This window comes from Sparus aurata, chromosome 8 (assembly GCF_900880675.1).
Source record: "Sparus aurata chromosome 8, fSpaAur1.1, whole genome shotgun sequence".
In the NCBI taxonomy this organism is placed as follows: domain Eukaryota; kingdom Metazoa; phylum Chordata; class Actinopteri; order Spariformes; family Sparidae; genus Sparus; species Sparus aurata.
Window position 1 is genome coordinate 8,962,167 of NC_044194.1, and position 16,279 is coordinate 8,978,445.

Sequence of the window (16,279 nt, forward strand, 5' to 3'; positions counted from 1 at the left end):
GGCCAAATTATTGCCGCCTCACACTTGCCGTCCTAATTCGCCGGGCAACTGGTTTCTGTTTAGAAAAGTCATCCTCCAACAAGACAAAGTCAGCAGGGACTGGGCTCCAGCTGGGAACGTGGTCAGTAAGGACAAGATACAGAAACAAAGCTGCACAAGCAAAGAGGTTAATAACAAGGCATGGCCCTGATAAGGGTAAAGGTGGGGATAAGATGAAGTTGTGTGCTGCATACTGCGTCTCAGATAACAGGGCTGCAGCCAGGATTGTAGAAACACTGAGATCAAGACTCCCTCGCCCTAATATGGGGGTTATTCACAGAAATTCTTATTGATTCTGTATGCAAAAGATTGGACATGTCACGTTTTAAAAACATGCAGGTCAGTAGTTTGTGAACAACATATGGGGGCCATCGAAACAACAACAACAACACGATCCCAAGAACCACAATGAACTTAATCAAGATTTAGTTAAAACAACTTAATATCCATTGAACAATTCATTTCAGTTTAAATACAACAGTATAGTCCTCATTAAACATATAATTGCACAGATATAAGAGAGCTGTCACCACAGGGCACGTCTAGAGTTTCAACAGATTTGTCAATAAGCCGAGACAGATTTAAACTCATAAACATCAACTGTTAAGACAGGATGAGGACAATACTGCAGATAAAAAACTAAAACTAAGACTTTCAGACCTCCAAAACAGTCCGCGACACGAGTTTGTCTTTTGGCAAGCAGAGAAGTATCATCACAGACCATGTGCATAAAGGGTTTCATGGTTATGTCTTGTTTCTGATTGGTGCATTTTGTGATAATACAACTGGCCCTTGTTTCCCTACAATTAGAGCAAAGAAAAAAAAAACTGGACTCACATTCCTTACACACGTATATGTATATACAAACATATATACAGTGTTGGGGGTAACACGTTACAGCAATATATTACCTGTAGTGTAGCGGAGTAATAAAACACGTTACTGATAATATTTCTGTCATATATTACTACGGTTATGTCAGGTAACGCATTACAATCCACGTTTACCGACTGAAGTGAAGAGTTTATTGTCATTTTTTTAAGTATCCATCCACACCAACATATATATATAGACCAATATAGGCTGTGTTTGTTTAATATAGCTGAGCCTACGAGTTCTTTGTTCAGTCTCCGTGTGACTGACATGAGCCTGATGATGCAGCCTTTAACGTACATTCTTGAATCACATATGTACATGCATTCGTTGTTCTGTTTTTCTTCACATCTCACAATATATCAGACTTTGATCCTTTGTCTGCCTGCTTATCCCTCCGTCCAAAGCCATTAAAACGATATCTTGGCTTTATCTTTCTTCTATATAATTTATTTGGGCTTTTTTTTTTTTTTAACAGGTAACTAAAAAGCATTGTAGTAAGTAATACATTACTCTAGTCTACACGGACAGTAATATTGTAATGTAATAGATTACTTTACAATGAAAGTAATATGTAATATATTGCATTTTAAAGTAACCTGCCCAACACTGCATATACAGTATATATGATATATAGACAATGTGCAATAACCCATATTTTCAACTGTAGCATTATTACTCTGTATATATGAATATATTCTAGTAGAATGTACATTTATTGTATTTTTGTTTTGTTTTTGTTGTTATTGCTTAGATAGAGTTATTATTATTATTATCATTATTATCATCATTATTATTATTATTATTGTTCTGCACATTCTTGACTTTGAATGGGAACAACTGTAAAGGAAGCAATAAAGTATTTCCGATTCTGATATATACACATACCAACTGGACCGGTCAGTCTGGTACTGGACCGGTCAGTCTGGTACTGGTTCAGCACCGTTTGTGTCCAGAGGGGGGCAGCAGTGCGCATGACCGCGGACACACACGCATGTAGAAGGCGAAGAGGAAGATGCCGTGATGAATCGATATCCTGGAATCGGGACCGGCACTTCAGTTGGCACAGAAATGGCTCATTAATCTATAACTTTACACAAGCGACAACAATGTGCTGCAGCAGAGCCCGCCTGTCTCTCAGAACATCACTGGCGCACAGTTGAAATAAGGTTGGTAACTCAAACCAGATGCAGGAATGAAAAGTTTGCCATTTAAGCTTTTTTAAATTGACTTTAACCCGAAATGAATTTGGCAGCATTGTGTCGGCGGTGTGTTTGTCACGGCTGCTCGGCTCTTCTTTAACAGAAATACAATTTGGAGTTTTTAATCTATTAAACTGCGGTTAACCGTGACATGCATCGTGTTTAAGGTGAAGTTTCATAGCTTTTCTTAAAATATCTGTAGGCTAGCTTGAGTTGAATGTGTGCTCTTAACACGTTGCTATCGCTTTAACTAGGTTAGCTTCTCAAGTGAGTTTGGTAATAGTGAGTTAGCATGACCTTAACATGACTCTACCAGTTAAGTTAGCTCACAACAACAAGGCACACACAGGGTTTTTGGGGTTGTCATGTGAGGGGAATAAGTCTTCTGAACAAACACAAGTTTTGTTTTTGTTTTTTATTGCAAAGTGCAAAAAACAGTACAAATAAGCATATTCAAATGCAATTACAAAAGTTATTGCTTTCAGAACTGAGCGTAGCATTTCTTACATCCAAAAAGAGTAGGATATAAACAGAACAATAGAAAGTAAAGCAATAGAAAGGAAATGGAAAAAAACAAACAAAAAAAACAACATTTTCTTATAGGGGATCAATCAAAAGTAAAAGTTGATAAACTGTCATACAGCAATAGGGCTTTCTTTGATTTCACAAGTTTTAATGAATCAAAGTAAAGGTGCAGTTCTTTTAAAAAAATGTTGAAATGTGGGGTCGTTTTTGAGAATTTACATTTGTGTAGAAAGTATTTGGCGAGTATAATCAAGTTATTTATGTTATATTCTAGTTTTCTGTCCTCCATTATGAAACCAAATCTCACATTATTGTAAGTTAAGGGTGGCACATCTATATTATTATAGGTTATCCAAGTTTTGAAGTCTTTCCAAAACAAATCAGATAGATTGCAAGAGAACATTAAATGTTCCAGTGTTTCTACTTCTGTTTTACAAAATGCACATTCATTACAGTCCAAATTGAAGTTGTCTCACTGTCATTCTTATTTTTTTCTACATTGCCCAATATCATTTCCTCTTCCTCTCCAGCCTCTCTTGTCAAATCCAGCCAGTCCACTGAAGAGCCCTGAAAGCAGCTGCTATGTTGGGCAGGACCGCCCTGAGCCTGGGTGTTACTGCCCACCGCCTCAGCAAGAATGTCACTTTCTACATCAACGAAGTGGCATCTCCAGTCTCAGGATCTCAGACCCCAACCTCTGAGCAACACAGACCCCTGATGCTGATGTTGCCTTGGATGGGTTCGCGTCCCCAAGCTGTGGCCAAGTATTGTGAAATCTACTTCCGCACTGGCTTCGATGTGCTCGTAGTGGAGACAGAGGTAAGGACAATGTGAAGCTGTGACCCAGATATTTACATAATGTTGAATACAGTCAGTGGTTTGTCTAACAACCGCACAGGGCTGTCATATGTTCGAATTGAATGGACCGTATTGTAGTGATAGTTTCGAAAATGCAAATATTGCATATTATTTATCATTTATCATTCTTGCATGCAGAAATGTCTTTCCTCTGGTATGACCTTTCTGTCGAGGCCATTCACTCTTGTGCTCAGTGTCAACAGACTTCTACTCTCAATCGACCCCCATGCATACATTTACAACTGCAGATAACGCATGCGCTACGATCAGTAGTACAAAGGTACAAAGTATTTTTGCTGTGTAGGTTATGTGTAACTTGAGGGCAAGCCTGAGGCAAAGTCAGTTCTTAAATTGGCCGTGAAGTGATATGCAAGTGATATGCATGTGGGATGGCATCTGTGGGTTCCAATGATGTGCGAGTGGTGGCGTCAAGCCAAAGAATGAAATGATGTGCTAACAAAGACAGGGAAGGAGAGAGAAAGGGTGCAAGCTAATGGATGTAAACATTGTCAAAAGTGTTGGTTTCAAAGCTTTTAGAACGTTTGACTTTGAACATGTTTGGAGGTTTTATGGAGAAGGAAAATCAGCTCCATTTTGGCAGAGCTGAGAAATACATGTATATGTTATATGGTAATAGAGTTGAACTAGAGACCATCTTGTGACGGGATCAAATCAGCCGTTACACCTGTCAACATGTTTACGTTCTGACCCATGACCACTCAGCTGTCACTGCAACACAGTCACATGAGTAAAAATTGTTTTCAATTATATTTCAGCTACACACCCGTAAAGTTTGCGACTGTATTCTGCATAGTTGTGACATTATAGTGTTTACAAAATCTGTCCACAGACAGACAGACAGACATATGAACACTAAGCAAAGTGCTCAAAATGTTTTTTGTGGTAGTTCCCTGTACAACAGATGTGTCCAGAACGTCAAGGGTTTCCTCAGACCGTGCCTGTCTTCAAACTCGGCTCTCATTTTAATCTCAGCCACACAGCTTTCAAGTTTCGTGACTGTCTCTTGCACGCTTGTGACACCATCACTTTGACAAAATCTCTCCTCAGACAGACAGAGAATGTTAAAACTGTAACAGCTGTGCTATAGTTGGCAGGAATGATTGGAACTGCTTTATAGTGGTCTGCAGCTTCAAGTGAATGCAGACCAGGGGTGTGAGATGGGGGGGCCAATTTCCCCTCTCCTTATTATGCACCTCCCCAGTTCTAGCTCCATTACTTGGACCATGCCCGCTGCTTACCTGTAAACCTTCATGACTGCATCATGACGGCTGTGATATCCCACTGAAAAAAGTGTGCCCAGACACACACAAACTCACAAAGTAAAAACATTGTCAGTTGATGCCATTTTGTCTGGTAAATATAGTCACAAAGTGCTGTTGAGCCAGATTGTCAAATGTAAAATAAAAATATATACTCATTGTGTTGATCTATGTCGTGGAAATTCTCCTTTGAGTAGAGAGTGCTAAATCTCCGAAGAATTTCAGATCTCAGCGTATGAATCAGATGTCATTTAATACACGCAGCGTGGAGAGAAGGCAAAAGCATTCTCTGACAAACTCTAAATTGTTACCCCTTAAGTACAGAACAGAGAGGAGGTTACCTTCATTTACAAACAGTCATAAAACATCTTCTTTACAGATAAAGGACTCTTTGATATTTTGATGTGTCCTGTCTTCCCAGGACAGTGACCCTTTGATCTAACAGAGGGGACAGTAAATGTCATCTTATCTAAACTTGTGTATCTTTCCTTGTGGGGATGTGCCCCCTTCTGTGGCTCATGTGACACCTCAGGCAGTGTGACAATCTCTCTCTCTCCTTCCTGTCCTTACAATACATTTGATAAACCAAAGGAATTCTATGTAAATTTCTCACATTCCTCCCTTTTGACACAAAAGTGTCAACACAACATTTTGAGAAATTACATTGAAAGTTTTCAAAAATAGGAAAAGAAAAGTTTTTAAAACGCTACAAAATGTTTACAGCTATCAGTTTCTACTGTGAATAACAAAAACAAAAACAAAATACAAACACACAAACAAATTCATTCAAACCATTAGTATTAAAGAACAGAATTATATCAACTCATCATTTGAATCATATGGGTTTCCTGGAGCCCATTCCATCCAAGAGTTCATCAGCATCAAAAACCCAGGGCTTCCACTCATTTTCTTTCTCAAAACAGTTCGCTTCTTCTCCTGATCACCTGCTCTGTGTCAAGTTTTAGTTTTATGTCCTTTCAGGATTGTTTGATCCTGCATCGGTTCTTCTGTGTCTTCTTCTGCTCTTGCAACCAGTCCATTTTTACCCTTCTGTAAGAGATGGGGTGTCTGAGTATCAATATGGATGATTTTAGTGTGTTCGATGACTGTAGGTGAATCAGTTGGTGGTTTGAAAGTTTTTCTCCGTTGAAAAACAGGATAGGATAATGGCCATTGTGGTGACCAAAAACAAGGATGAGAACCACAGTCATACTCGTCCAATGGCGTCCTCTCTCAGCACTCTGCAGGTTAGGTCGTTGTCCGTCCTTCAGTGGCATGGCTTCGGAAAAGGCTTGCACTACGATCCATGTATGCAGGTGTCCCTCTCAGCTATCCGGACAGCAGTGGGCAGGTGTGGTCCTGTCCACCGTGGTTGACTCCAGTGCTTCCTCCTCAGGTTCTTTTAACACTGTCCAGTCTTCAGGCTGGTTATTGTGGAGTTTGCACCATAGTAGGCTCCAGAAGGACTGCTTTCACCTATAGAAGATTATCTTCAAAAAACATGGTTAAATGCACAACACTATCTTAAAACTATCAGCATCCAATTTGGTGAGGGTTAACCTGTTTTGAGGAAACGGGGTGTTAATTATTTTCAAAGGACAGCCAGTGATTATCTCGTAAGGAGACAGTCTAGTCATCTTATGTGACATATCTGTTTCTGCTATCAATTTAGTCAATTTTGTTTTTAAGGTCTGGTTAGCGTGTGCCACTGCACCTCCACTAGCTAACACAATGTGATTTTTAGGTTTATGTGCAGGTTTTTTGAGATGTTTTGAATAAAAAAAATTATTTACTTTTATGTATTATTTTGTATTTTTACTCATTATTATTATTATTATTATTATTATTATTATTATTATTATTATTATTATTATTATTATTATTATTAATAATAATTATTTGTAAGTGTGACTCATTATTAATTGTTTATTTCTTATTCACTTATTTATTTATTTATTTAGGGGAGAAATCTACAGGCAATTATTTCCCTCAGCAATTATTTAGCGATTTAGATCGCTGTTACATATTTACGTGGAAATCATTCAATCCCTTTTGACAAAATGTTTTCACAATAATGTAATAATATTTATACCTACTACATGGAGTGAGTTGAATAAAATCCATTATTTAATGCTCAAAAAAGATCTTAATGTTCAGGATGGGATGACAGAGGCTATGCCTCTGCCGACATTTTAAATTTAACAAATCACACAATTTTTTAACAAAGTGTTTAACAAAAAGTTGAAAAAAAATCCTGCGTATGCCATAATCTACTTACAATATTCTACATCCTCCCTTTTGATACATGGTCAAGACCATGTGTCAAACTTTGCAAAGAAGGAAGTATGGCTTTTGGCAGTACTGGGAGGCCATTTACACCAACCCAGAGTTCAGATGGGAGTTCAATAAACTTTTTTCCTACTTCCATAGAATTTTTACTACATCATCAGCTCCTGTTTGAAGCAGATAGACTTTATTAAAAGACAGATAAAAGCATTTGTAGAGTGGGGTATACAGGTGAAAAAGTAGCAGGAAGTCATGCTTGCCTGTGGTCATTAAAACTGTACCACTCCTTGCCTTGATGATTGGACTCATATGGTTATTTATAGAAACAGACAAACAAATGTTAATTACTTATTCTCATTTTTATTTATAAACGCTAACCATTTCATTGTATATTGTATATATGCTCAGATTGTCTACTTTATTACCATACTATTTTATTGTATATTTTATCTAATTTCATTTTATAGTGTATTTTACTGTTTTATTCACCCCTTATCTTAGCACTTGTTTCCACTCATGCTGTATTTATATTTTACTTTACACGGAGTATCTGAAAACAACAACCTTTATTTATTTATTTATTTATTTATTTATTTATTTTTTAAATACAGTATTCTGATTTAGATTCTGATGAGCTGTCTTAGCAGCTTCATTTCCCAGTGACACTGGGTCATTAGCACTTGTATGAGCTTTATATTTGCATAGGTAGAAGTAATGCAGACAAAAGGTTAATGATTTTGACTTCTAGGAGCATTAGATGTTCCTGTAGAAGTAAGAAATTTTGATTTCCTATAATGTGTGAAATCATGACATATTAAATGCATACTGAGAGTCAGTATGTACAGTGATATTATTCCCGGTCCTAAAAATGGAAAAGAAAAAACAGCTGCCAGAGCAGACAGGTTATTTAGAATATGAGTACGTTCAAACTATATCATAGTTAGTACATATTTCATATGACACACAAGGGGATCCATCTGTTGGATTTCTCACAGCAGAATCATCTACAAAGAAAAAACAGAGTTAAGGTTAATGAGGGAAGTGTCACAGAGTGCATCTGTTGGTTTTGACACCGTGACGACCACTTTCAGACAGGGGTGTAATTCTCCATCTTGAGCTGTCAGGACCAAAATTTATGGGTTAAAAGACAGAACTTTTTTATAAAGTTGCGTGAGTCATTGTCAGAAACACACTTTGCTAGTGTAGCAGTTTAGCTGGGTTAAGGTAGGCGGTTTTCCTGTAAATAAAGGAAGTTACAGCATGTGGGGCACGTACATTAAAGATGGCACATAACAAAAATATCAATTGTGGCCAGCACTGCTTCAGTAGCAGCTGCTACAGCCTTGTGGTATGCAACCCATATCTCACTGTGTTGTGGACATTCTTTTTGAATAGTATCCCACAGGTTGGTATTCACCATGTGACTGAGTTAGAATTTTCTTTCACAAAAACTCATTACATTCAGAAAAACAAAAAGATTTAAAAAATTTGAGAGTGTCTGGTAGTTGTCGGCAGAGGGAACTCGATAAAGCTTGTTTTAAGTCAGTAAAATCTTTCTCTGCGTCAGGAGTCCAAGTCAAAAAGTCAGTCATGGCCAAATGTCTACCCCCATATGTGATTATATAGGGGTTGGGAGATCTCCACAATTTTATCAAATCCATGGACAACAATAGCCTGCTAAATTCAATAAGGCAATCATTTTTTGTTTTTATTATTTTCATTCGCAGATATTTAGAAACAGCCAAGATTGTGGATGTAGTCGGTACCCAATTCACGAGCTTCCGGAGTAAAATAACGCATTTCATTTTAACAGAGAATTTGCAACAAAAATTTTGGATCATTTTCTGCCAGAAAACTAAAAATTGGAAAACACTGTCTCAGTTTGACAATGCTCCTGCATAGGAAAACATATGCACAAACATTGTCAACTACTGAACAAGTGTATTAACACACAATGGCCGCTAATGATAAGTTTCAGCTCTACTGCAATCCAAAGTGAAAATTGGAGAAGAAAACCCTATGGCATCTGCATCCAAGTATAACATTTTACCATTGATAGTGAAAGCAACCCAGAACTGTGAGTCAGGATGAACAGGAATGCTAGAATATGCATTTATTAAATCGATAACTGAAAAACCCAATCTGATAGAATGTTTAACATTAGTGTTAGAAAACATCTGCTGGATGCTGACCAGCTTCATTTATGACCCAAAGGTGTTTTAATGATCTCCACCCCCCCATTTGTTTTCCTTTCAGGCAAGATGGGGGAGGTACATGGTGAGATTTAGGAAGTCAACAATGGCACCTTAATTTATGGTAGGCTGAATGACATAATACTGACTTCAACAGTTTTAGGGAATTTTGCATCTTTTATCCCCAGAAATTTAACTTGCTTACAGCCTCAAGCTATTAATAGTGTTAGAAGCAATTTTTTTAGTCTTTATCAGTCAAATCAGTGTTTCTGTGTGTGTGTGTGTGTGTGTGTGTGTGTGGGTGTGTGTGTGTGTGTGTCATCAGTACTTGTGTCTAATTGTGCTCATGTCTACGTGCTTGTTCAAATTCTCTAACCTTCCTCCACTGTCTCCTCTGGTTGTGTCCTGGTGAATGAGCAGACACCTTCATGTGGTCAGGATTCTTCTGGATCTCGCCTTTCTTGCCGATTAAACTCAGGGCTCCCATCAGCTTCCCTTTGTATCATCAGTTTTCTTCCAGTGTTGTTACATTCCCATTGATGGATGTGGATTCAGTCTTCGTCTCCTCTTGCTTTTTGTTATTAGACTGTAATCTCTGTCCAGGATTCTGTGGCAGACCAAAACTCCAGTCTTTGTCAGGTGCCTCCTCTGCAACCTCCTTCATTTCATTCAGTTGGTATGGCCTGTATACAAACACTTCTGGATCTCAATGACAGTCTGCTTTCCTGTTTGCCTCGGCATGGAATTAGGGAAACATCATCCTTCTGTGATCTTCACTCCGCACCCAGCAGTCAGCAGAATCTGCTACTGGAGAAAAGTCTTTCTTGGAGAATCGGGTTAATTTGTCGCTGTTTAGGAGATAGGAAGATGGCTGAAAAGTCAGGGTGTATTTGTTTCTCCCCTTCTTTCTTGAAGTCATCTTGGGGTGTTTGACCACATGTGGAGAAGGTGTCGCTGAAAGGATGTAGGTGTGGAGACAGCAGGGAGGAGGTCCATTTCATAAATTCTAGCCCTACATTCTTTTCTCTCTTTCTTTTTCTTACTCAAACCCTCTTTTCACATTTCTTTCAATCATGCTACTGATTTTTGAAAAAACAATTTATCAGTCCATCTGTTTCTTCCCTACTTTCATTTTACCTTTTCTTTCAACATACTCTACACCATCTCAAAACATTCTGTGCTTAATTTGCCTTTTAATGGAAAACCTCAAAGGTGATAAAATGCCAAAGTTGAAATCCTGAACCACATTTTCCCCATTTGTCTGCTCTTAATTCAGCAGAGCCTGTAAAAGGGTCAGATATATTTATTAATTTCCCCATTTTGTTCCTCATATTTTTTAGTGACTCACTGGGACAGATTTGCTTAAACTTTCAATGGGCTTATCATTCACACAAAACTTCACAATCACACTGATCTTTCCATACAGTGTATGGTTGGATCTCATCAAATCACACACTAACTTTGAGCAACTTATTCAGCCAGGTGGTTTGTATGACACATTCGTTCCGAGCAACGCACCCTTTTATAGCATACAATCTGTATACTATCGTCACTGAATGTCACAACAAAGTTTATTCTTTATACTTATTTCGTATATTTATATCACTCATACGCCCATTTTATCATAGTGGGGCCTCATATAATGGTATACTGCGTCATATCATTATTACAGTATCTCACATAAGATCATATTATTATATTATATTCTATTATATTCTTATTTGACCTGTTATCAGGTTTTCGGTCGACCACTATTTAATATCTACTCATCAGTAAGTAGCATCTGAAAATCTACAATCCCTTGAAATTTTCTTCACACCGTAGGTATATAATAATCAATTAATTCGCCTGTTGTACTCGTTAAGTGCTAACAGCCTTGCGCTGCGTTTCAGTTTTGTTTTTTGTTTTTCTCCTCTCTCTCTTTTTTTTTTTCTCGTTTTCTACCCAAAACCACACAGGTATTACATGGGAAATAAAAAGGCGCTCCTCATTGAGCCCTTTACCTCAAAACTTTCCATAAACACACAGCTTTATATGGAAAGACGCCTCTGGACGCGGACGTTTTAAAACTCACACAGTCAATACCTCTTTTTCAGGATTTACATGGAAATTTAGGCCTCTATAACGCGGACCTGTTATAACTTGCTTTCTACCACACAGGATTTACATTACGAAAGTCAAACCTAGGCTTTTAGATTTGAGCAAATGATTCAAACGCTGTACTCACTTATATGTGGAGCGTCCGCTGTCCACGTCTGCGCCCGAATTTCAGGTGGAATCCAATCCTCCGTTTGTCGGAGTGGAACTTTTCCTGCCGGCAGTTTCCTTCAGTTCAGGCGCAGGCGGCAGTCAGCGAAGCGTCCATCCCATCACCTCGTCGCCAAAATGTCGTGGAAATTCTCCTTTGAGTAGAGAGTGCTAAATCTCCGAAGAATTTCAGATCTCAGCGTATGAATCAGATGTCATTTAATACACGCAGCGTGGAGAGAAGGCAAAAGCATTCTCTGACAAACTCTAAATTGTTACCCCTTAAGTACAGAACAGAGAGGAGGTTACCTTCATTTACAAACAGTCATAAAACATCTTCTTTACAGATAAAGGACTCTTTGATATTTTGATGTGTCCTGTCTTCCCAGGACAGTGACCCTTTGATCTAACAGAGGGGACAGTAAATGTCATCTTATCTAAACTTGTGTATCTTTCCTTGTGGGGATGTGCCCCCTTCTGTGGCTCATGTGACACCTCAGGCAGTGTGACAATCTCTCTCTCTCCTTCCTGTCCTTACAATACATTTGATAAACCAAAGGAATTCTATGTAAATTTCTCACATCTACAAGGTTACAGTCATATGTCTGTAAGTAAACCATGTGTTATGTGCTTGATCTGTGTTTCCTCTTCAGTTGCTGCCACTTGCATTTTGTCCCTCATCAGATTACAGGTGCACACGTTATATTTTGAAGTTGAATGTAATATACAGAAGGATCCCAGTCATTTATCATCCATCATCCAATCGTCCATCCAATTATTCAATGCTGAATGAGTGGACCACACTGAACAAAATGAAGGAGTGTTAACTCACTGACACTTCATTATCCTATCCAGCTCAGGTTTTGTTCTCTGCCGCTGTGTTTATGGGTTTGTTTATTTTTTAAAGGCGGCAGTGGTGCAGTGTTTAGAAAATGGGACAGAGATTATTTCAAGATTGGATGGGAAAATTCGGGGGCAGGTAGTCGGGCTATGATATTGTCCGTCTGCCTTCTGCAATGTTATTACTTATTTAAACAGTCCAGTGACCTTTTGGCTGATAAGAAAATGACAGGTCTCTGTTTGTCTTACTCAAGGTTCAGGATTTCCTGTGGCCTCGCTGGGGTCTGGATCGTGGAAAGACGCTGCTGGAATTGCTCCTGAGTGAACCCTTTGACTCCCGCCCCCTGCTTGTCCACGCCTTCTCCATTGGCGGCTTCGCGTTTTCTCAGCTGCTGGTGCACGTTTGCCAGGACGTGCAAAAATACGAGGCGCTCACGCAGAGGATCAAGGGCCAAGTGTACGATAGCTTGGTGGTGGGCTCGCTGGAGACGATGGCCAGAGGTCAGTGTTAACATGATGCAACACGATTTCAATTCATTAATATCCAGCGTGCACACAGGCAAACATCTTTAAGCGCAAATGAAGGAAGTGCGGTTTTCTCCTCTCTGCCCAGGTCTCGGTAAGACTGTATTTCCTCGTTGGGAGACAGCGGTGAAACAATTGAGCCTGTTGTACTTCAGCATGTTCAAACACCAAACGGTGGACTACTTCAACACAGCCATCGATGCCTTTTGGAACACTCCCTTCACCGCTCCGGCACTGTTCTTCTTCTGCGAGAACGATCCCATGTCCGACCCACGAGCAATGGAGGAAATTATTGACCATTTGCGTAAGCGCGGGATGGACGTCACAGCCAAGAAGTGGGCCGACTCAACACACGCAGGTCACCTGAAGAGGCACCAGCAAGAGTATCTGACAACCCTTGGCATGTTCCTACACTCACTCCGGTTGGCCCCGCTGAAGGCCAAGATGTAAGATGGTTTTCATACCAACTTAACGACATATTAGCTTGACTTAGCTTGTTTTTTGTCTAACCTACAATGTTTGTAAGCCTGCAGTATGTTATCGCGGTGGTGATATTTACAGGGTTCGTACGGTTGCTTGAAATCCTTGAAAGTGCTTGAATTTCAGTGCTGTGTTTTCAAGGTCTGAAAAGTACTTGGATTTTAGTTTAAGTGCTTGAAAGTGCTTGACATTATAACTCTGTCTTCCACAAAATTGTTATCAGACTGGATAATTAATTTCTGAAGTTTTTGCTATTATGAAACTTAATTTAGATGTTTACAGCATAATACAATGTACATAATTGTGATAAGAAAAAATCATGAGTGTATATATATTCCTGTAGATACGTATTTTACCCCAGCAAGAAGGTGCTGGAAAATCTTTAAAATGACCGTTAAAAGTGCTTGAATTTGACCTTGAAAAATGTGTACGAACCCTGTATTTAACTTTGGGAAAATCCATTAATTTAATTTTTGCACATAACACGGTACTTGATGTTGCTGGAGTAACGTTACACTCAGCTTTTAGTTCAGTTGCATTTTAATTGACAAAACGACTCAGGTGGGACATACTGAGAATACATCAAAGTTTTATAATTGGACAGGAAAATGATCTTATTTATTCCTGTTTACTGTCACGTTATTTTAGTAATGTACGGATGAAGATACCTTTCTCACTTGTGCCTGAAAACAGATTTGAAGCCTCAGGGATTTAAAGTTAAGAAACACAGTGATATCTGGTGGTGTGTAAAACTTACAGCAGCCCTTCAAGACTGGGGCCCGAAACACTAGAACTAGAAGAAGAATTATTTACACTAGAAGAATTATTCAGTGCGGAGTAAGTATATCCTGACAGGGTTCGGGTTTCTTCATGTGTTTGTCAGGGGCCACACTACTGTTAGTTAATTCTGTTTAGGTGTAGTGGCTTTAACTTTTTTTCGCGTGGTTTATTATACTCTCGTCTGAGGAAATGAAGTAACAGAATTACGGATTTTATCGAGATAGATATTAAAGTTGTACATTTACATCTCTCACGCTGGCACTGTGACTGTGAAAATAATACCTGGCATGTTAACTTGTGAAACCAGCCAGTGAATGCTGCAGTGTTTAGACACTGTGCATGTACATGCACAGGTTTTCGAGTATGAAACAAAACATAAAACCAACAATAGGGACCGCTTCTTAGGAACACTTCTTTGAATGTTCTGCCAGTGCTCAGAATGATATTTCATTTTAACAGAATAATTAGAATATAGAATAGAGTATTTCTCTGCTGCTGAACAAAACACCATCTGATAGCACCACAACACATCCACATCATATGACCTCTTGAGACAGACAACACAATGAGCCTCATTTGTAAGTGTGTACTAATGAACGGTGCTTTAACAAACCACCAAAGAATGAAGTAACGGGTTAGACTTGAAAGCTGCTGTAGTGAGCTAACAGGTGGCTCAGGAATGTCCTCTGTTTAACCTTTTACAAATGAAACGAATGTCTATTGAAGGTGGTTGTTTAACATGAAAATGTGCCTCTGATACTGTTATTTCATACGTGTTCTATTTGTGCAATTAAAATACATTTTTATTCATATTTACTTTAACATGGTTTGTGAATAAATATGAAGGCATCTTGTTTGAGGTGATTTCTTTTCAGACTCCAAATTTCATCTCAAATTAGTCTCCACTTTGAGAGTACTAACAATACACGCACACACAGAACAAAACAGGATATGATGAAGAAGTCTTCTCTTTGTCAGGACAGCCAAGTCAGCTGACAGTAGAGCCTCGTCTAACAAGTACAGACTGTTCATATGGACTTCATTTTATTATTCGCATCTTTTATATTTCTGATTCAGCAGATGCTAGATCAGATCCTGTGTTTTTATTTTGCATTTCAGACAATCGAAAAATAAACAATTATTCAGTCCGACAACATTGTGATTCCCCATCAAACCTTACAGGTTGTTAGTATTGGTTCACAGGTCACACTTTTTTTTGTGTGAAAAACAATCAAGGAGTCTTAAAGAAGTAATCATATATCCTGACGTCTTCCTGCACAAAAAAAGGATGAATAAATGCAGATAACCTCATCTACCCGTTGTTCTTTAGTTCAGAATCTGCAGTGTTTACAAACTTTTCGATTGGACTTGGTTTTTTGGGGGGATACGATGTGCATACCTTGCAATCAGCCATGGTGACAGGCTAAGGAAATTCAAATTAAATCAGGAAGCAAATAAAAGGACTGTACAACAGGAGCTCATTAATGTGAGGATATTCATGAGTGTGGCGGTTCATGATTATTCCGTTAATGAAAGTTCACCACGATCATCTCATCATGGGTGTTTTTCTAACTCGGTCCTTGATAAAATCTTTAATTGTCCCATTCCTGTTCTATACACGTGTCGTGTAAATTATTCCTATATTAAACACAAAGTCAATGAACAGTTTAATGGACTGTTCTGTTTAGGGGTGAAGCTCAGCTCCACCAGGCCTTGATGAAAGTCCTCAGGTCTCTCAGGGACCCTCTGTGTGTTTATCAGACTCCTGAGATAAACAAATTTAAGTTAAGATCATATTTAACATATATATGGATTTATTTCAGCTCCTGGTTTCTATTTGTTATCAGTAAGTACTCAGTTTAAAACAATGTTTAGAGATCTGAAGGTTGAGAAAGGTTCAAAATTTTGTCAAACAAAACCTCACTTAGGCAAGTTTATTTATATAGAACCATTCAGAGACCTAGAAATAAATCAAAACTAAAACATTAAGACATTAAAACAGCATCTGAAAGACAGAAGGGAACAAAAAATCTATATAGCTACAGATATATATATAAAAATGCATTAATTGAATTTACTTATTTGGAAGCCACAGTGAACAGTTATGTTTTATTTCCTGACTTCTTTTCTACTACGTCCAATACACACGTGC

General features: G+C 38.5%; 1 protein-coding gene across 1 annotated transcript; it reads left to right on the top strand.

Annotated features, from left to right (window-relative positions):
* Positions 1-1,921: 1,921 nt before the first annotated feature.
* LOC115587134 (uncharacterized) lies at positions 1,922-14,981 on the top strand. Its single transcript, XM_030426778.1, has 4 exons — positions 1,922-2,081; positions 3,170-3,458; positions 12,597-12,843; positions 12,956-14,981. Exons 2-4 carry the CDS (start codon positions 3,222-3,224, stop codon positions 13,315-13,317), a joined length of 846 nt encoding a protein of 281 aa, XP_030282638.1. The 5' UTR covers positions 1,922-2,081; positions 3,170-3,221; the 3' UTR covers positions 13,318-14,981.
* The last annotated feature ends 1,298 nt before the right edge of the window (positions 14,982-16,279 follow it).